The 24,371-nt window shown below is 43.4% G+C and overlaps 2 protein-coding genes across 5 annotated transcripts in view; one reads left to right on the forward strand and one right to left on the reverse strand.

Annotated features, from left to right (window-relative positions):
- Positions 1 to 198: 198 nt before the first annotated feature.
- Positions 199 to 16,660, reverse strand: sec24c (SEC24 homolog C, COPII coat complex component). Of its 4 annotated transcripts, XM_010734094.3 has the most exons (25): positions 16,414 to 16,660; positions 14,929 to 15,107; positions 14,579 to 14,659; positions 13,236 to 13,362; positions 11,293 to 11,459; positions 10,450 to 11,205; positions 10,222 to 10,367; positions 9,709 to 9,777; positions 8,575 to 8,683; positions 8,341 to 8,468; positions 6,933 to 7,071; positions 6,734 to 6,849; positions 5,966 to 6,090; positions 5,454 to 5,645; positions 5,268 to 5,361; positions 4,869 to 4,985; positions 4,257 to 4,427; positions 3,943 to 4,039; positions 3,704 to 3,849; positions 3,322 to 3,460; positions 2,880 to 2,998; positions 2,608 to 2,787; positions 1,539 to 1,724; positions 1,311 to 1,400; positions 199 to 917 (listed from the first exon to the last, which is right to left on the reverse strand). In XM_010734094.3, exons 2-25 carry the CDS (start codon positions 15,086 to 15,088, stop codon positions 777 to 779), a joined length of 3,795 nt encoding a protein of 1,264 aa, XP_010732396.3. In that variant the 5' UTR covers positions 15,089 to 15,107; positions 16,414 to 16,660; the 3' UTR covers positions 199 to 776. The 4 variants fall into 4 exon arrangements, with proteins under 4 accessions (XP_010732396.3, XP_010732555.3, XP_010732635.3 ...); XM_010734253.3 differs by lacking the exon at positions 14,579 to 14,659 and having other exon boundaries at positions 16,414 to 16,659; XM_010734175.3 differs by lacking the exon at positions 9,709 to 9,777 and having other exon boundaries at positions 777 to 917.
- Positions 16,661 to 19,020: 2,360 nt separating this feature from the next.
- The window catches only part of LOC113747811 (synaptopodin 2-like protein), a 13,196-nt gene continuing 7,845 nt past the window's right edge, over positions 19,021 to 24,371 (forward strand). The window contains exons 1-4 of the mRNA XM_027289007.1: positions 19,021 to 19,286; positions 22,501 to 22,652; positions 22,762 to 23,064; positions 23,154 to 23,527. Of these exons, the coding sequence (XP_027144808.1) occupies positions 19,185 to 19,286; positions 22,501 to 22,652; positions 22,762 to 23,064; positions 23,154 to 23,527 (931 nt within the window). The 5' untranslated portion in view covers positions 19,021 to 19,184. The remainder of the gene's footprint in view (positions 19,287 to 22,500; positions 22,653 to 22,761; positions 23,065 to 23,153; positions 23,528 to 24,371) is intronic.

Raw genomic sequence — 24,371 nt, forward strand, 5'->3', positions numbered from 1 at the left:
AAGATACAGGTCAAGATACATGACAGGTCATCAGACTCCAGTTTGAGCTGTTCATCGAGGCTTAAACTTGAGACACATCGGGAAATATGATAAGAATCAGTGGATGATTAATCCCTCTCGCATCTGTAAACACACACATGCACACACACGATGGATGATTGGAGCAGCATGAGGAAGGGGAGGTGGGGTACTAAGGCCATGATTAAAAGAGAGAAGAGACAGAAAGAACAGCATTTATTTTTAATTCCATTTATGTCTTGGTATATAGATGTCCTTCACTCTATTGGGATTCAATCATATAAAAAGTGTTTGCTATCCGAGGGTTGTTTATTCACCCGAAACAGCCTTTTCAGTGCGAGTAATACAGACAGTTCACCGACTACAGTCAACATCAGCCGTCTCCGACACTCACTCAGTCTGTTGCATACATATTGTTCACTTGTGTATATACACGTTACCCTCCCTCGTCAGTTATTTTGCTCCTGCTGTGTTGGAGCAGTAGATTTGAGGCAGAGTAAAGCTCTATTAACAGACTCTCTCTCTCTCTCTCTCATACACACACTTGCACTAACACACACACACACGCACAACGGGATCTGTCAGCTGGTCTGTGACGCCCAGCTGACAGACAGCGAGTAGAACTTTAGTTTATTAGGTTTAAAAAAAAAAAAAAAAGAGGAAAAAAGATAAAGCGCTTTCTTTCACAAGGTAGGGTGAACCAGGAGGGGAGGATGGAGGGGGAGGCATACAGGTGGGGAAGGTGGGAGTTTATACGCCTAGCTGAGAAGCTGGCGGATCTCCTTGTGCATGTGACACAAGAAGTCCACGTATGACGCTCCCCCGCTGGCGCTCTTGTCCTCGACCAAGAAGTGCCTGAATATCAGCTCTGTTCTGTCTTCCTGTTTCACCACCATTAGCTGCAAACGAGGAGAGAGGAGTGTAAGGACAAGGGAGCACGCAGGAGGACAGGCTGGGACGAAATGACCGAAACGTGTCCGTACAACAGAGAACTGACAAGTAGTATTTCAGTTTCTTAACAAGTTTGCATTTAGGCAGGGTCAAATAGCCAGTCCTGTTCATTTACTTTTAATCAATCAATTATTTCCAAGTTTATCTTAACTTAGTTTAAAGTTTTGACAGTTCAAAAGACTTCCTCTTTGTCTGTTTTGTCAATAATGAATGGATAAGTTTGGCTTTTAAAAAAAACAAAAACAAATAAATAATACTCCTTTGTTTAGACATTGATATTGACATACTGATACATATTGGCACTGACAGTGGTGCCCAGCCCCGAAATAAAGAAAGTTTACCTTCATGTATCGTGATCGCTGAGCTCTGAACGAGTCGATGATCTCTCTGAGTCTCTGAGAGAAGGGGTTGTCCAGCACTGGCAGACTTGTCTGAAGCACAGAGCAGTAATTATGAACAACTTTGACAATCTATATGGAAATATTAATTCAAACATTAATACAAAACTTAATGGACCACTCAGCTAAGATCAACAAACATAACATGGAAACAGATCTGTTCCCTCTCACCATGCTCGCGTCTATCTGGCTGAAGCTCGGCGTGCCGAAGATGTTAAGCAGCAGCTCCTGCTGGACGCTGGCTCCCACCCACAGGAAGAGGTGGAGACCCGTCTCCAGGATGTAAACTCCGCCTTTAGAAAGCCTCTCCTCTGAGTCCCTCACCGCCACTGGCAACGAGCCGCTCTCCAACTTTGTCTGGAAAGTCGAAGAGAAGAAACAATATTAGATGAATTGTGATCAATGTTAGCGTTGTCATCTTCTCTAATGTAGTGTCTTATGGCAGAGACTATATTATAAGGCAAGTGAGGAGCTGAAAAAACAACCCTTGAACCTTCCAATGATCTTCTGTTTTTCACAGTTTGAACACTAGAGTGTGCAAAGACTCTAATGACATCACTATTCTCCGGTTTTCCAACTACTGTAAAGACATGAACCCAAAATGTTGAGGCTTAATTCAAAGTGGCAGCAGCTCTGTGTGAAAAAAAAAGAGGCAGACACCTCATTTAGTTCAATGGAGCTAGTACATCGACGCAGCTGGGGTTTGAAAAAAACAAAAAACAGGTGAACCTGGCTCAACTTTTTGCTGCAATGTGACCTCATCTGACACGGTTTACCTCAAGATTATTGTAACAAACGATAACATAATGACTTTCCAGGGCTGTAACATCATGTCTGACTACTACTGCCTTTAAAAACATTTTTCTGTTACTCCAACTGGATTGTAGATTCTCACATGCACCTTAAACACCACCAGCGTAGCCTGTTTGAACTTATAATGTTAAATATAAGTTCAAACTCGTCATTTGTGGTTCTTTGTTTAACAGGGACATGATAATGCAGATTTATTATGATTTGATAAAACAGTATTAATAATACACAGGCTTTTATGTTAAGTAAGAGAGAAGCAAACACTACTTTGGCCTTGCGTCTTTGATGATCACACAAATGCCTCTGCTGTCCACACAGGTGATGCTTTTTTAACTTTGACATATAATCCAGCAAGATAGACTCAAAATTAGAGCTTTTATCATGATCCCATAGATGATGTTATGAGAGGTAGCCTTTGAGTTTGTCTCACCAGTGGCAGCAGGCGCGGGTAGAAGAAGACGTGGCTCTCTGAGACATCCATGCAGCTGATCAGCTGCCTCAGGTAGGCTCGGTCGTCCAACGAGACGTCGGCTCCCGGCAGAAGAACGTCACTCTTCAGCACACAGTTCAGGTAGACCGGTAGCAGCTTCATGCACTCTGGGAGGATTAGCTGGAAAACACACACACACACAGGGATGTAAATACCTAAAGTGACACTTGGTGTCACAAGTTATTATCCGAGACACTCTGATTGGATCGTACCTGACCAGCTGATGAGGGGCTTGCACAGTTCTTCCGGTAGCAGGCCAGAATCTGAGCACACTGGTTGATCAGGGTGTCTCTCACCGCCTTGGTGGGGTTGCTGAGGACGCCGCGGAAAGCTGAAATGCACAAAAACGCACAACAAAAGAATAATTTTATTATAATAACGTGAACAGTGTGGTGCTCAGTGGATGGCAAGTTAACGACCAGCAAGCTATGAAGAACAGCTGCAGCAGCTGTGGGGTTGCTTTGCCTTATTTTTAGAAAATGTTACTAACACACTTCATTTCTCCTCTCACACCTTACTCAGACTTTTAGAGTACAACGCTGGATCTGTACATTTGTGTTGTACGCTCTCCTCCTATGACCCCCTCCCCCCGTTCTTGGCACTGACAATGAATAACAATGAAGAAGATTTTCTGCTGTGTGTGCTGGTCCTCACCATATTTGGAGAAGAAGTTGATGATCGTGTCGGTCTCGCAGTTGCGGTAGAGGTCAGCCAGCTGAGAGCAGCAGTTGACCGCCATGTTGTGAACGCGGAGACGCCTTTGGCCGCTGCAGCTGGTGTACAGCACGGCGCACTACGAGGCAAACACACGTATCACACATGTGTCAGTTAAAGTATTTAGTCAAGTCAGCGCATCGTCTGATTTGTCAGATGTTACTCTGCTTCAGACCATTAACTCAAATCACAGGTCCTCCAGATTTTGCGAGTTGAAATTATAGATATGAACTTGATTTAATTCTAAATTAATAGTGTGACTGATCTGATGTCAGGGATGTTATATGCATTCCCTTCTTAAAAAGGGGGTTTTGCAGCACACCTGCATGAGTGCCCCCGTCTCCTCGCTGAGCTTGTCATCGTGCTTGAACTCGACAGTGATGGCCTTGTCACAGTCCAGGCCTGCTAGCTCCACATCTGTGGTGTTACTCATGAAGAAGGAGCCGAAGAAGTCTGTTGCTCGGATACCTGAGAGTGACGACAGAGGCAGAAGATCATGAAGTCAGTTGCTGCATCTCTTGATCCTCCCTTCCTTTTTTTTTTGAAGAGGAGGAGTCTCACCTGTGCTAGTTCGAACCCTCATGACGGCGTCAAACCCTACTAGTTTCTGGACGTCTCGTCTGAGGTCGTTCAGGAATCGCTCCTTGTCTGACTGAGCCTGGGATACAGAAAATACGCTGTGTGTTACAAAGCAGCAAACGATCCAGCTGGTGATTCAACAAAATGCAAACAAAGCAAAAGAGCACTAAAGAGAAATGGCAGCATTATCAGGGCTGCAGTACATCATAAAACTTAATCACAAACAAAATCTCGAGAGAAAGCAAGAAAGCCTGCAGCATTTTCAGAATGAGACTGAAGGAGGTTACTTCTCTCACCTGGAAGTAGGTGTATTTGTAGACAGAACCTCCAGTGGAGACAGGAACCACCCCTAACGTGGCAACGTCCACGTACTGATTGGGGAAGAGGAAGAGATCCACGCAACAGCCCTGGGCTACACACTCCTTCGCCAGGGTGTTGTAGAAACTAACCTGGGGCTGAAACAGAGACTGCGGATGACAGGAAAGGAATGGGAGTCAGTGTGAAGTCCTGAGAGATACAAGCTGCACATCACACACACAGCATATACTTAAAAATCACTTTGTAACAATACGATTGAATATACAATAAAACAGCCCACACAGGTGAGAGACACACTGTATGGAGTTCCACAGGGATCAGTGCTCGGCCCCCTTTTGTTCCATGTACACAAGGTTCATTGCTGTCATTATGCAGATGACACACAGTTATATTTCCCATCTCACCTCGACACACTGCAAAGAAACATCACCAAACGATTCATCAAGTTTAAATTATTTAGATTCACCGCCCCTAATGAACCTCTTTTAACCTCTCAATTTTAGTCCCCACTAACAAAACTCAGAGGCTGCTCGACAGAACCAGGGGAGACTTTAATAACCTGTTGTACCCTGTTTTTCACTGGTATTTACCTTCTCCTTATCTGTCCCAGTCAGCTTCTTGTCTTCTCTGTTCTTTAGTTTTCCAGGAGCTTCTGCGATGGGCAGAGAGGTGTGGAACACAAACAGCTTCCCTGCACAGTCCGCAGCCTGAGAAAGCGACACACAGCATACAACACACAAATCATTAGCTAATCAGCAGGAGCTCTGCTGAAAATCTCGAATTTGATGGTTGCTCGGTTGAGGTTACATTAAACTTGCCACCTCAGGTGTATTTACAAGAGAAAATATCACACACCAGCAGCCCATTTCAATCCAAAATGTTCCAGAAATTTTGAGCATGAGGAACAGAAATTCAGGAAAGGGTTCCTAAAATTGCTTCTGAACAAAGCTCTGCGTCCTGACTTAGGCATGAATAGAATATGTGTTAACCTTCAGGGCCTCCAGTCCTGCCTGGATGACGGGTCCAAACACAGTCTCCGTCTCCCTGGTGTCTGCAAACATCTCTGGGATCTGGTCTAGCAAGCTGAAAAAACATAACGTGTTTAACAAAATTGTCTGTCTATACAATCCTCATGTATTTGTTATGGTACGTGTGTCTGGTTTGTGTCTTCCTACCTCTCGATAACTAGCCGGCTCTCGTTGACGTTGACCAGAAAACCATCCAGCAGAGGTACAAACATGTCTGATACGTCAGACACCACCAACATCTGAGGCTGGGCCAGGCTCGATTTGACATTGTAGAAGTGTAAAACCTTGTTGTAGGTGACAAAACCAACCCGCACCACAGAGTCCATTTCTGGGTTTTCCCTGAACGCACAGACAACAGATGAAATATAAGTTCTGACATGAGCTACAAGTGAGCCTATAAACTAACTTTCCTTCTCTCCACTTCTGCTTCCCTCTTTTCCATTTCAGTCTCTTCGCTTTCTTTCTTCCTCTTTATTTCATCATATTATTCTTTCTCATTCTTCCTTCCTTGTTACATGCTTCAGTTCTTCCTATCTTATCCTTCCTAGCATGGTCCATGTCTTCTCAATCTTTTCGTCATTATTTCCCTGTCTCCTTTCTTCTTCCTTCACTCTTTCCCTGCTCCTTTCCATAACTTCTGTCTTCATGTGTTTGAATACCTCGGCAGATAGTCTAGGAGCGTCTTGAGTTCCTGGCAGACAATGTTGACCATGCCGCTCTTCACAGCGTTGTAGGACACATCGATCAGGAAGATGAAGGCTGGAGGCTGAGGAAGCTTGTTGTTCTGTTAGAGAGAAGCCAAACAGTAACATGTTAACACAGACAGGATCTGCAGCTTCAACTGTGTAAGACGCCCTATTCAGTAACAGCTTGTGGTATCAATAAAATATCATGGATGTTTAGATTATGGCTTCATTTTTACAAATTCTTAAGAATATCTAGTAATCACTAATTCAATGCCAACATACAGCCAATGTTGTCACACCTGTAGTATCTCTAAGTCAAGGGAAACCCTGTATTCAAAATGAAATCTTTAATCTCAATAATAACTGAGATAACATTAAATGAATCCAAGGATAAAAACAAAAAATATATTAAAAGGTCTAAAACATTCACAGGAAATCATGGTGATGTGTGTAACTACTCTGTAAGCTCCTTATCCCATCAATCAAATCAATCCAGTTTCCATCAGGATAACAGATAATGGGGTGTATTGTGAGCTGCTCCGCACAGATCATTTCCAAACTGATGCCCAATTTCAGCAAGACCATCCATTAAACAAGCTTTTATTCCGGAAAATAACATTTGCTGATCTGTGAGGAGATTTATGGGTAAACAATCAGCTTTGTATTCTATAATTTGGGAGATTATTACAATACCATGAGTCCAATCAGCAAAAAGTTTGCTTCCTTGATGCCAGGACTTACCTTACAGTAGTCAACAGTGGCCAGGAACTCGTAGCTGCCCATCGAAAGTTCTGGCCTGTCATAGCAGTCCACCCTCTTACCAGTGTGGTCCAGATGCTGGAAGTAATGTGGAGGCACTATGGGAAAACGGATTACATTAGTACAGCGAGTACAGTTTGGAAAAACATGTTTAAATACACAAATGTGGACTTAAACTCACCCTCTGTGACACAGCTGCAAAAGCCACACTGGAAGCGGCGCCCTCCCTCTATGAACTGCATGTAAGGACACATGTAGGCCTTGCAACGGTTGCAGCGGATTGGACCACCCTCGCCATGGTCCACCAGGTATGGAGGGTTCTGATAAGAGATGGGATAAAAAGGAATGACAACTATTATCCAATAATCTGGATATCTGAGGTTGACAGACTTGCTATGAGGGTGAGTTACTCAAACAGGAAATAGTGTGTGCGGCTCTGATATCATTAAATATTTACACCCTGTTTCATGTAAAGCTGCCAGACTGATGTAAAACTAGTCCAAATGGATATTGGTTACACATGTGGCGAGTGCACGAAACAAGGTCATGCAGCCACTCCCACCTCTGTGATTTTGAGCCAGATTATCCCGCTGACATTACAGGCATCCTGTGATAATGAGTACATGTCAGGCATTACCCTGAAAACTAATCTTTGTTCAAATCAGGTTACGGATGAAAACTGTCTCACTGAAAACGTAAGAGGAAGACAGAGCTGTGGAGCAAAAAGACAATGACAGTGAAGATTAACACTGCTATCCATCTGAACACTTGCAGGGCTGCAACTCAAGACTATCTTCATTCACTGATTGTCAAAATAATTGGCTAATTATTTTCTCAGTTAGTCTTTGGTCTACTAAATGTCAAAAATAGTGAAAAACAACTGTTATAATTTACCTCAATCCAGCAGTCAAATGTATTTGAATACATTTATTTGACCAAAAGCACAAAAAGATTTCTCACATTTGAGAAGCTTGAATTTATGCTTGACACTAAAACAATTAAGCAAATATCAAAATAGTTGTGTTGATAAACTAATCAATTAATAAACTAATTGTTGCAGTTCTAAGTGCAGCTGAAAACCTCAAGGATAATCTGCTAGAAATGTTTTTATACAAAGCTCTTCTGACTGGCAACCTATTGCATCTAGCAAGAAGTCAGAAATTATGGCCAAACTCCACCGGGCATGGATGTGATGCGTACTGCGTGAGCTGCTGCCGCTAGAGCTAAGCGCGGCTGTTCTAGTCGATGTTTTAAACCCCACCAGACGAGCCGTGGTCTGGTTCAGAAGCGGGTCTCAGCTCGGCTGTTCTGTGTTTGATGCCGTGAACAGCTCATGTCAATCTGCACAGAGCAGCTCGAGCTGGCCGGAAGTTAGACACAGAAACGCCATAGAGAATCCAGACGATTTTCAAAATAAAACATGCAACCTACACAGCATATTTACATATTTATGAGCACATAAATAAAAAATGATATCTGATTAAGTTAAGAGTCTGGTGGGCAAAACGCTGGTAAGATTTGAATCCACATGAAGAATGGACCAAAACAGCATCACAGCCACGATGTGACGGAGACGTGGCATCGCTTACCTCATCTGGTGGCAGTGTGGCGAGGGGCTTGATGACGGCAGCCAGTGGCACCTGAGACTGCTTGGCCATGTCGGCTGTGCAAGGCATATTGTAGGCCGTACAGCGGATAAACCTGGGACTGGCATTCCCTGAACACAGACACACATTCTCCATTGGATATCACAACCTCTACACAGCCCACACACATTTCTCAGATGGAAAGTTGCCGGATGTGAATGTGTTCACAGGAAGTACCTTGGTCTTTGACCTGGAAGTTGGTGGTGACGAGCGGCGGGGCCTGACCTCTGACCCCCGTGGTGAATGGCTCAGTGCTCTTAGCCTTGTCATCCTCTATTACCTGGATCTAAGGAGGAGAGGGGAGGACAAATATATCACGACTTTTATACAGCATAAATACACACATGTTCGACAATACACACAAAGAGGAACATTTAACACCCATGCAGGAGATGACTTTCATACAACCCCAACACACACACACTTCTGCAGCTACTAAACACACACAGGAAACCTGTCAACATCTGTGGATAAAATCGTCACAGTCAAGCCATGACTAAGGTGAAACATGGTACAAATTCATGCCAACTAAATAAAATAAAATGACATTGCCTAGGAATAAATGGCAGGATTTATCAAGGCATGCTATTAATGCAAGGGATTGTGGGTAAGTCAGAACATTGCAGGCTAGCACGCAAGTCCTCATCACCGTCTGATTCTTCGAGAAATAGGTTTGGGAAAGCTTTCTTGCAGAGATGAGAAGATTGAAATGACAGGACCAGTTGAAGGAAACCAGTTTAGACTTTATTAAGTTACTGGTCCTAGCAAAGAAACAGTACCTGATCACCCTCATGTGTTGTTTGTTCACTCTTGTACAGATTCAGAGATACTTGTTGGCAACTTTGTTTCCTTTGGACAGAGCTGGGCTATCGGTTTCCACCTGTTTCCAGTCTTTGTGCTAAGCTAAATTAGCTGTCGTAGACATGAGTGGTATCAATCTTCTCATTTTAGTCTCAACCAGAAAGCAAATAAGCATCAGTGGTATCACTCCTTTTAAGCAAGGTCATTTACACAGTGGTGTTTTGTTTAAATTCAGCATTACAGCTTGAATATATCAGATATATACAGTCCTAGTGGACAGGACAAATGCTGGTGAAACGCAGTAATAAGCAGGAGGTGACTGGCCCATTAAAATAACATACAACACAATGTTTTTATTATATCAAGCAGGAGCCCGTCTCTCACATTGTGACACTGACTTTGAGGGTTTGGACTGGAAGATGAGGAGATGGAAGGGTGTGCGGGTTAGTGCGGGCGTGCAGAGTGGACAGGATGAAGCGGAGGAAACGACAGGGCACACAGGAAACTTACTGGGCTGGGGATAGCGTCTGGGTCTATTCTATGTCTTGATTTCTGCACAGCCGGCATGTCAGACGCTTGCTTTACATTCAAAAGTTTGTCCAGCAAAATGTGCAAAACAGGACAAAATAAATACATACAAAGAGTGAAAATATAAAAAAAGGAGTGTGAGAAGAGAGCACTCAGCAAGACACTGCTGAGCAGCAGGCAGCATTGTTGTTATTCAGACAGAAACCGATCAGTAGTATTGATTACAGATTAGTGGTACTGTACACTATGACAGTCAAGCGCAAGTAAGATACAGACCAATACAAGTAGCCTGACACACATGCGAAGCAGGTATAAATGTCAAGAAGGCTACAGGTCACAAACAAAGTGAAAATCTTACTGCTAAACTTCTTTTTATAATGCTCAGTGTTTGCTGACATTGTAGGAAATGTGTAAACTGTAAGTTAGATGTTTATCACTGAGGTACTATAAACCATGAAATTTGTTTTTGGGAAATGTGTGTTTGGGTCTGCTCACCGGGCTAGGAATGGCATCTGGGTCAAGTCTTTTCTGTGCAGGGGGAGCAGGAACCGGTGCTGGTGCAGGGGCTCCGTAGTTTGGAGGTTGCCCGGGATAAGGGCCTGCATATCCAGGCTGAGGGCCTCTCACCTGCCCAAACGCACCTAAAGAGGACAAGAAAATAGCTTAGCGTTGGAGAAAACAGCTGAAATCTGTGTAGCTTCTACTTAGCGGACATCTCCTCACCGTTCTGCTGAGGAGGGTATCCTCCCGGCATGCCGGGCTGAGATGGAGGCTGCTGCAATGGGCCGGGGGGGCCAGGGGGGCCAGGTGGGCCCTGTGGTCCTGGAGGGAGGTGGTTACTCTGGGCCATGGAAGTGGGAGGCATCTGAACACTGGGAGGAGGGGGACCTGAGTGGTAAGGGGGTGGCTGGGATGGAGGGGGCTGCTGTTGGGGTGGCATGTGGCCTGGGTATTGACCAGAGGGAAGTGAAGTTGGAGGGCCTGGAGGACCAGGAGGAGGAAAAGAGCCAGGCTGAGAGGAAGGAGGTGGTGCTCTAGGTGGGAATGAGCCCTGGGTAGGAGGAGGAAGAGGGCCGGACATGAAGGAAGGCTGGCTGACAGGTGGAGGTGCTGAGGAGAAGGGGGGCTGGCTTGGAGGGAAAGGCTGCTGTGGCTGGGACACTGGAGGAGCAGGAGCACCTTGGCTGGGTGGAGGAACGGGACCCGAGTAGGAGGAGGGAGGAAAGGTTTGCTGAGCGGGAGGATGCTGCGGCGCAGAAGAGGTGAACTGCTGTTGAGAGGTAGGGGGGAGAGAAGAGTTGAATGGCTGTTGAGAAGGAGGTGGCGGACCTCGGTAGTATTGCTGAGAAGCTGCAGGGCCGCTGGGAGGCGGCGGTTGGGTCGGGGCAGAGGACGCAGGCGGAGGGGCTTGGGTGTAAGAGGGTGGAGGCGCGGCCGAGTAGGCGGTGCTGACAGGCGGCTGGGAGCTGTGAGGTGGAGCTGAGGAGAGAGCGAAAGACTGTGTGATTATCTCCAGGTAACCAATCAGGTGACTTGCATCACAAGTATCAATCAATGCAAACGTACCGTATCCTGGTCCTGCGGGGGTTGGCGGTCCAGAGGTGATCTGCATCCCAGTCATCTGGTTAGTGACCTGCTGCATTGTGGGTGGAGGCCCGTAGTGTTGGGGATAGGAGGGCTGTGGCCCCGACAGGTTCACAGCTCCCTGGTTGTATGGCTGAGACACAGCAGGCCTGGAAACACACAAATATTTCAGTATATTCATCTGCACTCGAATAACCGATTCAGGAAGCTTATTCCTTTAACGTCATGTAAACAAGAAACCCATAATCGGGATACGTGATTAGAGAGACCCGGTTTCCCCTGATAGACTTTAGTCATGTGCAGCATGAGTGAAGTTTCTGACTGACTTTTTACGTAAACGCATGTGCAGGACAGAGTATCCTGATAAGGTCTGAAGAAACCAGGAGGTCCTTTGAATATCGTTTATTAACCCAAAAAATTGAACACAATGCAAACATTTAACTGTGCAGACCATAAATAAATGCACAACTACAGTGTAAAATGACAAATTATGTTGTGAGAACATAATAAAACAAAACAACCGTCATCTGCCTTAAACAACACAAGTTAACTTAACTAGTAACTTTTGTTTGCCGTCTTGTTTGGCAGCTTATTTTGCCGGCCGTCTCAACCTGTGTTTAACTTTGTGTTACCACTGTCAACAATTTGCTCAGCTTTGTAGGACAACACCAGTTCACTTATAATGAGCTCTGTATGGCTGTGAAACAAAGCGGGTGTGGTTGGAGATGGGGCCACCAACAGGTGTTTGATAAATTGATCATACTGTCGCCCTTTTTGAGTAGTGAATATTATTAACACTGATGCCAGTAAAATATATTCTAAAGACTGTTTCACACAGAGAGGCAAAAGTCACTTTTGTGCTCCTTGGTTTCAGCCACTATTTCCCATCAGAAATCCACTTTCTTTCTTCACAGGTAATCTTTACTCAGATGATGTTTTGTGGTAAGAGCTGGGCGTGTACTTTGACATGCAAGTAAAAAAAAAAAAAAGCTGCAGCCTGACTCGGTGTTATGTCGATAAAAGGCGTCAAAGATTTATCATCGTAATCGATGTACCATAACAAGATGGTTTTATTGTCCAGCCCTGGTTCAGACACATTCATGCTGTGAGGAAAAGGCTCCGCTCTGTCTGTCCATCCTCTCTCAATGTGTCGCTCCAACACACATACACACAAAAATAGTCAGAAGCGCCTGACGCAGCATCTTCTATCCTTAATACATTTAAAATAAGCCACGCTTCCAAAATACTGTTGGGGGGTTGAGGAGAAATCTGATTACCGACCAGCTGCATGAGGATTTATAGTAACCTGGCACTGATTAACATGACACACTTAATGAACTACCTGCGTTTTAACTAATCACTAATTAACTCATCAACCAGCCTTGATAAACCTGTCCATACTGACTTTTCTACAGCAGTTCCAGCGAGGCTAATTTTATCCTAGAATGATGAACTCATCTGCAGTCTTTGCAGTACCGGGCCTTATCTCGTGTCCAACACCAGCACGCAAAAAAAAGAGGATAACTGAACATCAGCAGCAAGACCTGACCTCCAGGTTTCTTTCAGTTAATTTCCTATGCCGGGCGCGTCAAGCACCAGAAGCTGCAGTTGATTACTACTTTACAAAATCTCCCTTCTCGCATACACAGCACTGAGTCTGTATTTGACTAACTTGCTTTGCTTTGGTTGGTTTGGAGTTCACTTTTACTGCTAACTAATCCAACGACCAGGTGGTTTGAGGTTTCAGACGGCCTCTGTGCAGTTATTTGGTGCGTTTAAATGTATTTTGTCACCCGCTTGAATGAGCTGAACTTCTATTTGAATCTGAATAACCAGCTACAAATGAACAGCCCTGAAGCGCTTGCAAAAATGCCACCATAGTCACTCTATACACTTCTCAACAATCAATCAATATATATAATTACCTGGGTGGTGCCTGTGTCATAGGTGGGGGTCCATTCTGTATGTTCCCTTGACTGTGACTGTACTGGTTATATGGTTGAGGTGCTGAGACTGGAGGGGCTCCAGAGACAGGTGGACCCCTGGCAGGACCTGAAACACAGGGACAAAAGATTACACACACACACACAAACACACACATCTGCAAAAAGCATAATCATCCCTCCATCCCGCAAATAATCCCGAATTCATTCCGATATCAATCGTTCTAATGTGACGAGATTAGTGCAGCAAGCTAAACGTGGCTATAGGCCACGGCGGTGGCCAAACACATTTTTAGAACTAACTGATTACTTTCCCTGATTTTGCCTCCGGGGTTAGGAGCACAGACTAAATACTGAAACCAGGCTGGCAAAGACTGCGAGCTAAGAGGGTCAGTTAAATTTATGGGACCGGTATTTTGACAGAGACCGGAAATAAACGCCAGATATCTGACAGTTTTAGGATGTTGCTGGTAAATCGGTAAAATGCTGTCGTGAGGAACTGTCAAACAAGTGTCCAGGTTTAAAAAAAAAAGGTAAACTTAACTTACTGGACGCTCAAAGAACAACAAATGATGTGTGTAAAAATACAAACAGAAAATAAATATGACAAGAGGGTGCACTGGTTGAATTTGGAACAGCTATCTCACATAATAAAAGTATTATGTTTGTACTTTAAACAAACGTTTGGTATTTAAAACATGCGTTCAGACAGGATCAGGTGCGGCGGTAAATCGCTGTCTATTTGTGGTGAATGTAACCGCTGTGAAACAATCAGGAAAGAACTTTTTATGTCGCTGATTACCCAGCTTTATCAATACCGGCACTCCGTCACTGTCATTCACTGTCCATGTCTCTTTCTATCAAACCATCTGACACAAAGCAAATTAAACTTCTTAATGTCAGTATTTTGCAGTGTGAATTGTGAGTCAGACACAGTTTTAAAAGCTGGGTACATGAAATAAACAAAGCCAGAACACAACAGGTGAATCCACCTGATAGTCTGAGCATCTGATTGGCGGCTGCACTGTGACGTCAGGCTGCATTTTTCCAAAAGTTGGATCCAACTCAGCTTCTCCCACGTTTTTTTTGGCAGACACCTCTGCAGCCAGCACTGCCGTAGCCACTACACACACTACCCTAGATGCAGTTCACGCGCTGGCTGGATGCTATGCTTAACAGTCACTGGTGTTAGGTAGAAAAGACACTCTTCTATTGGACACTGAGAAAAGGTCATGACAGCAAGAACAAGGCGTGTAAAGCACGGAGAGGATTTGATGATTGCAGAGCATGTTGAGTGTGAAATGAGCAAGACAGGAGGCAGTTACCTAAGTCAAGAGGAGAGGAGAGGTCTGAGACTGGGTTGGCAGCCACAGCCTTAGAGGGAAAGCTTGTGAAAGGAGAATAACCTGAAATACAAGAAAAGAAGGAAAGGAGGCAAATACAGAGATGTAGGGGAAATGAGTAAAGCAACGAGGAGAGATGAGAAGGCAGTCAAGATTTAGATTAGTATGCACAGGTACAGTGCTGTTCTCACACATACGTGAACAATCACACGGCGGGAAGCAGGTAGAAGGACACCCCAAGGTTATGGCTCTATAAAAGCATCAGAGCTGGACTGGTGTCTGACTATCTCTCATTTCACTCACTCATAACTTGTTCAGAAGAGGCAGTTTACCTTGAGGCGGAGCCCCGGGCTGGTAGGCTGAAGCAGGGCCGTTGTAAGGAGCGTAGGGTGCAGGGTATCCCCCATCCAGCGGTGCGTAGCCGGGCTGGCCGTAGCCAGGCTGGGGCTGGCCATACGGAGAGGCCATTGGAGTGTGCTGGTTTACATTCATCCTCAGTTCATCACTGAATCTGGATGAAATTATGACACAATCATAAGCAATTATTACACAACACCATAACTACCCACGCAAAAGTCTCTGAGGCGTTTTATTAATATAGTTGTGACAGAGTTGTTTACTCTCTCTTTTGTGAGAGTGTTGCACGATGAAATTTAACGTTCTTTCACACACAGACAGAGAGAGTTGAAAACGATCTTACGAAGACAACTCAGCCTGGCTCTACAAGTTTCTACAAACTTTCTAATGACGTTAATATTTCCTGGTTCAGCTGACACCTATATTAGCTCTTTATGTTTGCCTCGACCACACCCGCAGCTTGCACCATTTAAGTCCACACACACACACACAGAGAAACAACAAAACTAGCTGCTTAGGCTGGTACCCACAATCACAATCACCTGAAGCAAATCAGACACAAACCACCAGATTAGGTAACTAATACTCAGCTATGAGATGAGACAGTGTGTAATGTCTACAGGACTCATGCATGTGCAAAGTGTAAACAGGTCACAGCATGAGAAGACTCTGTAAAAAGGTAACTTTATCACCTGTCAACTTCAACCTTGATGACACAGGTGTATGAGTGTGGTTGTTATTGGGCTTCTGGAGGCTTGCCTAACTTGTATGACAGAGAGATGAGTATCATCTAACAGACAAACACGGGCTAAACGAGCGGGGCCTTTGAATAATTCAGCAGTGCAGGTGCCACAACGAGAAATACAATCGCTGGAGCCGTACAGCTCTTTAGTATGTGGGGCCTAGTGAGTGACCCACATCTGCTCCCAGGGCTAGTGCGCACAACTGGGGTTAGCAGGCGTCAGCTAAACGCCGGTAAACTTAATAAAGAAGTGACTTGTGATGTTATTAAACGTACAGGAGAGGAGGCATGGGTTAGCTTTGGAGGGTTAAAGTGTGACAAAGCCGAGAAAAGCCGGCTAACGTAGCGGCGTGCTAACGGGAGCAACCTCAGTGCCGCATTACAATCGGCTAGCTAAGCTAACATGTTAACACCTGCTAACTGGCTTTTTTATTAAACAAACCTCCGAGTTACGGAGGACAGACTAGCCTGGATAACTTGAACCTCGATGACAGCAGCAGCAGCGGTGGCAGTGGTTGTGGTTTAATCAGCTGTGACCACATCGCCACAACCGGAGGTAGCAACTGTTAGCCTAGCCGAGCTAGCGACCACCATCTATTTAACAGAGCGCCGCTAGCATCAGCTAGCATCAGCTAGCATCAGCTAGCATTAGCATTAGCTCCGCTCCTGTGTCAGCGCCGGGATGTCAAACATCACCCGGGTCCACATCGACACCTACCTCCGTAAGGGTTGTAAATAGTAAAGGCTTATCCTCTGTTTGGGTGAAACTGTGTGAAACCCGGTGGCCGACAAACTGTGAAGTCGATGTCGTCCCGGGGTGTTTCTCACTAATCCCTCCTCGGTGTCTCAGAAGCGGACATCCAGCGGAACTGCTGCAGCGCTGTGCCACGTCCACATCCGGACACCGCAGAGCGACTTCCCCCTCTACCACCGCCTCCACCACCGCGCCGAGAGCGCAGCGCTGCCGTACCAACGCACATGAGGGCTGCTATGAATCATAACAACAACAACAATAACAATAATGATAATCACAACAACAATAATAAAAAATGATAGGAGTATAAAATAGCATTCAGAAAGTGGTGGGTCTTTATGAACATAGAGTTTTGCTTTCTTAAGATATATCAAATTCCAAAAAAGACACTTTAAATACTTTAATATTATTATTAAACCTTTATTTAACCAGGAAAGGTCCCACTGAGTGTAAGAATCTCTTAAGAACAGGTCAATCCAAAACAGACACAAGACAATAAAGTGTTAACAACAACAACAACAACAATGATAGGAATATAAAAAAGCATTCAGAAAGTGGTGGATCTTTATGAACATAGAGTTTTGCTTTCTTCAGATCAGATATATCATATTTTAAAAAAAGACACTTTAAATACTTTAATATTATTATTAAACCTTTATTTAACCAGGAAAGGTCACATTGAGTGTAAGAATCTCTTAAGAACAGGTCAATCCAAAACAGACTTAAGACAGTAAAGTGTTAACAACAACAACAACAACAACAATGATAGGAATATAAAATAGCATTCAGAAAGTGGTGGATCTTTATGAACATAGAGTTTTGCTTTCTTAAGATATATCAAATTCCAAAAAAGACACTTTAAATACTTTAATATTATTATTAAACCTTTATTTAACCAGGAAAGGTTCCGTTGAGATTAAGAATCTCTTAAAAACAGGTCAATCCAAAACAGATACAAGACAATAAAGTGTTGTGATATTATATTATTATGTGATAATAATGATAGGAATATAAAAAAAACATTGAGAAAGTGGTGGATCTTTATGAACATAGAGTTTTACTTTCTTAAGATCAGATATATTAAATTCCAAAAAAAGACACTTACTTAAATACTTTAATATTAATATTAAACCTCTATTTAACCAGGAAAGGTCCCACTGAGATTAAAAATCTCTTAAAAACAGGTAAATCCAAAACAGACACAAGACAATAAAGTGTTGTGATATTATATTATTATGTAATAATAATAATAATAATAATGAACTGAAGGACTTTAAACAGACTAAACCTGTGGAGTTTTGACTTGTTCAAGCCAGGAGGGCTGTTGCGAAATGTTGAGTATGGATGCACCGTCATTGAGGATGTGGATAAGGGAGATTTGGATTGGATTGATCTGGAAAGACTAATTTACATTGCTAAATTTAAAGAGGGAAGATTTTGTCAACGTCTGGAATGGTAATGTGGGTTTTACCTGAAGGGAAACTGAAAACAATGTTCGACATATTTAATTTTTTTGGTATTCTACCTTATATTGGTCTGTACTCGTAGTTTCAAACTGTATTGTTACTGTATGTTTTCCGGAAGGGAGGTTGTACGAAAATTACAATATACATAATGTTGTACATAATGTAATGTAAAAAACAATAGCTCAACTTTTTTCTAGCTTTTAAAAAGGTAATTCACTAGAAAGGTCCACATCTAACACTTTTACATTTCAAGTATTCATACTTATTGGATATATGCACAGGCACAATAATGCTTGTTTCACATATAGGTTTGCCGTAGACACATATACTGTACATTAGTTTTCCCTTAAGAACTAAGAGTCAATATGGCAATATGTCAGCACCAAATGCGATCCAGTCTGGGCCCACATAGGGGTTAAATTTGACTATATTTTGAAGCCGAATTTAGTGGCATTTTGGGCCCAGATCCCTTTACAAACAGGTCCGATTTGTAATCATTTTAGTTGGATATTAAACACAATCCAAGCATGATTCTGGCTTCTCTTCTACAAGATCAGAGATGTTGTTTGCCCAACACTTTAGAAGAGTTTGCCAACATCGAATCTAACACTTTCTTGTTTCTTGTCTGCTATCATACGGTGAAGCAGAAGGAGCAAAAATTATATAGGTCACTGGAGCACAACTCCCTCTAGCACCCAAGCTGTTAAAGTGTACAGAGAGTAAACCGACTTAAATTCCTAAAATATGTCCTCCTCGCTCCCTCCTTCTGTGCTTTAATGTTGGGGTGCTGTGGGTAGATGAAGGCAAATCTGTGAGTCGTGCCTGCTGGCCAGGCCGGCTGTGCTGGGGGTCAAAGAGGGAGTGGTGGTAGTGGTTATTTCGGGATGGTATATCAGCAAGCATCCCCTCCTGTACAGAGTGCTTGAGAGTGACATGGCAAGTGTTGAGGACGAGGGAGGATGCACACATACACACACACGCACACACACACACACACACTTTTGCCCCTTCTCACCCTCCTGAGTGCCCACCCTCTCCGACACAGCATTCCAGTGTAAGTAGATGAAAGCCAGCCACCCCCTGTCTCCTCATGGGTGGAGTGACTTGCCGTGGTCACGGAGAGGAGTGGGAGACAGGAGCCTTACGCCCACTCATTGATACTCACAGAGTGTGAGGAGCTGAAGGAGAGCAGAGCAACTAAAACACCCTCGCACACACACACATATACATACATATATATACACAGCAGGCTGTGAGCTGGGAGCAGGGATGGTAGCGGAGGAGATTGTGGTATCCCTCTCAGGAGGAGCCCCGTGGGGCTTCAGACTGCAGGGAGGAGCAGAGCAGCAAAAACCTCTACAGGTGGCAAAGGTACAGAGGAGTCTATGTATGTGTGTATGTGTGTGTGCGTGTGTGTGCGTGTGTGTTGCAGAGAAGGTGGTAACATGAGTGGATGGGTTTAATGGAAGCTGCAGCTGTTAATTGCCATCTGATGCTTTGATAGTCAGTCTTGTGGTTTGCTATGTTTGTAATTTGAGCTTTGATTTGAAGCTTTCTGATTAAATTAACAAATATTTCATCACATTTTTGTCACTTTGAGCAAAATCTCTATCTGTTTATAGGCATTTATAGGCATGTAAAATAACTAAATATAAGTACTCCTGTCAGTGTGATTGACTACATTTTCCCACACACCTGTGCTTTTGTGAGTGCACTCTAATGTCAATATTTTACCTTCACCTGTACTGTAGTTTGTCACCTTACTATGGAGAGCATCCCTGGATTGTAAAGGGATTACTTTGATGGGCAAATCAATCAATCAACATTAAACTTCTGTATCTAAGTCAGAAAATGCTACTTTTCTACTTTCAGTTTGAGATTTGACCACAAGTAATCTTCCCTCTCACTTAACAGCACCTCTAGGAAAATAACATTTCTCATTTCTCATTTTACTCATTTGGCTGTTGTCTATTTTTTAAATTTTTTTTACCCACCCTGTTGTGATTCAGTTGGGTTTGTGGGTCAGAGAACAGTGTGAGCACATGTTCAGGTTTTATCGCTGCATCCTGATGGCGATCGTACAGTAGTAGAGATTAAGAATGTCTTTTAAATAGGTTAGTGTACGGCGCATGCTATATCACTCTATGTTATTGTCTATGAACACATACACAGTAGATAATTGTTTCAAATATGTCATTGTCACATATTTCTTAGACATAATAAGTCGACCTTAAGCCGGGGAATATTCTTTTTTTTTTTTTTTTGTAGCTCCAAAGGCTTTTTGTGTCTGTTTTATATTTGTTGACAGTCGAGAATGTCCTCTCTAATAAGAAAATCTATTCTGGAGAGGGGGAATGCGACCTCGCTCACACCGACATGCAAAGTTGGCCCATCACTCGCGGGCTGTCATAACCTCCGATTCAAAATGGAGGTGGAGATGGAGTGACCCTGGCACTAAAAAGACCTCTCTTTATCCAGGATTTTCACATAGATAAGGTCACCTTTAATGAGAGTTTGATCAGTGTGTGTTTCCTCTTGTTGGTTGCATGCATGTGTGTGTGTGTGTGTGGCATACCTCAGATAAGCCCAGCTGGGAATGGAGTGCAAACTAGAGGATCAGAATAGCTCATTTAAGAGGAGTTGGAAGCTGAGCATGGAAAAAAGGCCTCTTGTTCACATACACAGATACAAAAAACACACACACTTTATTCTAAGTATTTTTTTTCTGTGTGTGTTTACCATCACAGTTGTGCACGTCATTCTTCGTCTGTCCAGGGATGTAGTTGATTTTCCTGCAAGGTTTTATTTTGGGTATGTGGAGAACATATGGTGAATGACAGGCATCCCCCTTGGTCCAGACCGGTGATGCAGCTGTTCAAACCCCCTCTTTCATGATGCACACTTGTGCTGCGTCTGTATGTGTCTGAGTGGGGAAGTATGTGGTAGATATTTGTGTGACGCCACAATAGGATTATTGGGTCAAGAGATACTGATAAAGCCAAATACTGTTTCCTCTTAAGAGTCCAAGTAGGTGCGGGAACATACTTTCCTCCTCTTCACTTTTTACATTGATAAGACATGTGTGTTAGTGTGTATTCGTGTGAGATAGAGTGGAGAGCTTTATCTTCTTCTTGTGGACAAGAATACTCGCCTTCTCGTTTATCACATGTGTCACCAACCCCCCATAGTCATACTTCCTGAAGGAACCTATGACATCATCTCTTAGCGACCTCCAGCAACAGCTGCGTGACTTCATGAGTTATTTCAATACAGGGGCGAGGATTGTTGGCAGTAGAAGAGAGACGTCTGTTACCGAACATATCAGTTGTTCTACAAGTCCCAGAGCTTTAGATCGTTTCACCAAAAATACTTTTGAGGATTAACATCATACAATCTGTGGGACTTTTACAGGATGTGCACTGAAGTAATAACCTCAAAAGCAGCAGTGGAAGAAGTTATCAGTTCTTTGAATTGAATCAAAGTAGCGAGTTTGAAAGTTATTCCCATGTCTGCGTGGCTTTTCTCCGGTTCTCTGGTTTCCTCCCACAGTCCAAAAACATGCAGGTTCATTGGTGACTCTAAAGTGCCCATAGGTTTAAATGTGTCTCTATGTGACCTGTGACGAACTGGCAAATTGTCCAGGTCTTGCTCAATGTCAACTGGGATTGGTCTCCAGCACCCTGTAACCCTAATAATGATAAGCGGTTATGGGAAATGGATGAATAATGATGTCATTACAATAATACACACATGATAATATTGTGTAAATAATCATTAGTTACTTTCTTTCCACCTTCCTACACTTTTGAGTGTATGTTTTGAGTGTTAAGTGTAATTTATATTTGGTATTGATAATTTGAATCTGCAAAGTAATAGTGTAACTTAAAGGGCAGCAAGAAATGGGAATACTGAATTAAAGCAGAATTACCTCAAAGTTGTACTATATAAGAGTAAACATACTCAGTTCCACCTAGTGTTAAGTCTCTAAAAAGTTAAAGACAAACATTGAAGACCAAATAAGCAACAATTACAGTTCAGTTAAGAAAAAAACAAATGTAACTATTATTTATTAAGAATTTAACTATAAATAATGTAGTTAATATGTTTTATCAGGATTATGTGGGTGTGGTTTGATCAGATTTCTTTCATTGTACTGGCAACATGAACAAACAACTCCTCAGTTAAAATGTTACTCAATCTTGATTGCTGCATGGAAATACATGACATCACCATTTCCCAACAAATAACTAAAACTGTTCAAACTCTGGCAAAGAATTGTGTTTTCATGTAAAAACACATTACTCATAGTGAGGAGATAATTAAGAAAATATGTTTTCTGGGCTTTAGAGCCTCTATGTGTAATTTTATTTGCCAATGTCCCTGGTTGCAATGAATGTTAGGGGATGAGAAGTCACCAAAATCCAAATTTACATGTTAAATGTTGGTAAAATAAAGTGGAAAAATACTGGTCTAAAAAGTTAAATGATTAATGTTAGAGAATGTATGGTTAAATATTTATATAAACACTGTTTTTTAACCACAGCTACAGGTATGAATGTGTTATTAACCTCTTTCCTACTTGCAGGTACGCAGGCGCAGCAAAGCATGCAGAGCTGGACTGAAGGAGTACGATGAGCTGGTTGCCATTGGCCACCATGTGTGTGCAGATCTCAGTCATGCTGAGGCCATGAGCCTCATAGATGCACAGCACGCTACACTCAACCTGAGGGTTAAAAGGTGCATACAGTACATCTCACAGTCTTTGACCTCGTCACATGAAACTACATCAAATAAACTGTTGCATGTTTTTGCATTTTTCCAACTGTGAACATCTGTGTGTTTCCAGGGTGCCTTCTGGACTGCACTCCTCATCTTACTCTGGTTGCTCTGCATCGCCCCGTTCCTCCATGAGGGTCCTGTCTCCTCCCGCGGCCCCATTGCCTTCCCACCGCTCCTCTATCCTCTCCCCCACCGGGATACCCAGGGGCATCACTTCCCCTTCAGACAGTGAGGCTTATTATGGAGAGACAGACAGTGACGCAGACACACAGTCACTCCCACTCCGACGTCAACGCAGAACACCTCCTCACGCACGCTCACCTGCACGCTATGACAACCAAGAAGAGGAGGAGACCTCAGAGATGAGCGGGTAAGGGATGGACCCCACTTCCTGTTCCTGTTCCTCAGTATAATCTGCCATTATTCTTTATACATAGAAAGTCCCTTTAATCCTCTAAGGTACGAGAGCGCCACAGATGCAGGGATCCAGTCGCAGTGGGATGGTCAGTGTCTTCCTGGCGTCCCTCGCAGAGAGCTCATCTACCAGCCTGAATGGACCACTCCAGCACACACCCCACACACTCTGACCCCTCACACACTCACACCGACCCCTGATCAGGGGTTGGTGGAAGCAGAGGAAGAAGGGGACAGTGGCTTCCAGGAGGCAGGGGGCTGCATTGGGCTGACCTGCCCACCACTTGTGTCTCCTGAACGGGCGAGAGAGGCTCTGATGTTGGGCTCTAGTAAACAACTGGTGCCCATGGTGGGACCACAGCTGACCCCAGTCAGTGATGAGCTCTCCACCACCTACATGGACAAAGCACGGCAAGCCAGTGAGTATATATCTTCACACAGAACAAGGCATACATGCATACAAAGTACAGTAAACCACCAACATTTCGGGTTAGGGTTAACCCTAACCCTAACCCCATTGTGAAATACGTCTAAGAATGATGGCAAAAACATGTTTATTTTCTTTTGTAAAGCCAAAGAAAACATCAAAGAGGTGATGACAAGAACTTAAGAAATAATGTCCATCCATTTCCTGTAACTGCTTGTCCTTGCCAGAGTCGCAGGGGGATGGAGTCTATCCCAGCTGGCATTGGGCAAGAGGCCATAGAAAAGTCTCCGGTTCTTTATCTTTTATGTTTAATTATTTCACAGTTTAGATAATTTATAAGCTGATGTGACATCTGATGTGGTTTATTTAAAGGACCAGTGTCTAGGATTTAGTGGCTTCAGGCGGTGTAGATGAGTCGCCTGGGTGCTCAAACAAGCCACCCGTAATGGCACCTACTTGTCAGTCAAATTGGCCATGCTGTTAATTATGCATAACTTTAGGTCTGAGGTAAAAACCCAGTTGTAGAGTTGTACCAGACTGTAAATATGTTTCTTTTGTGAAATTTTTAACATGGGGAGATTGACTCATTCTGTATAGCCAGCCTCAAGTGGATGTTTAAGGAACTGTAGTTTTTGGCACAGCCACAGAGGTTGCCACTTGGTTTTTGTACATTTTGACATGGGGCTTTGGTACATTGTTATAGGTACTTTCCAAAGAATAAACAATTATTTCCCTCAGTCCTAAAAATAAGTGACAGATTAATCAGTAATAAAACAACATACTAGTTGCAAAAATATAAAATGTTACTTTTAATGCTCTTTTAACTGCCTTTTTTC

The sequence above is a fragment of the Larimichthys crocea genome, chromosome XVI (genome assembly GCF_000972845.2).
Source record: "Larimichthys crocea isolate SSNF chromosome XVI, L_crocea_2.0, whole genome shotgun sequence".
Classification (NCBI taxonomy): domain Eukaryota; kingdom Metazoa; phylum Chordata; class Actinopteri; family Sciaenidae; genus Larimichthys; species Larimichthys crocea.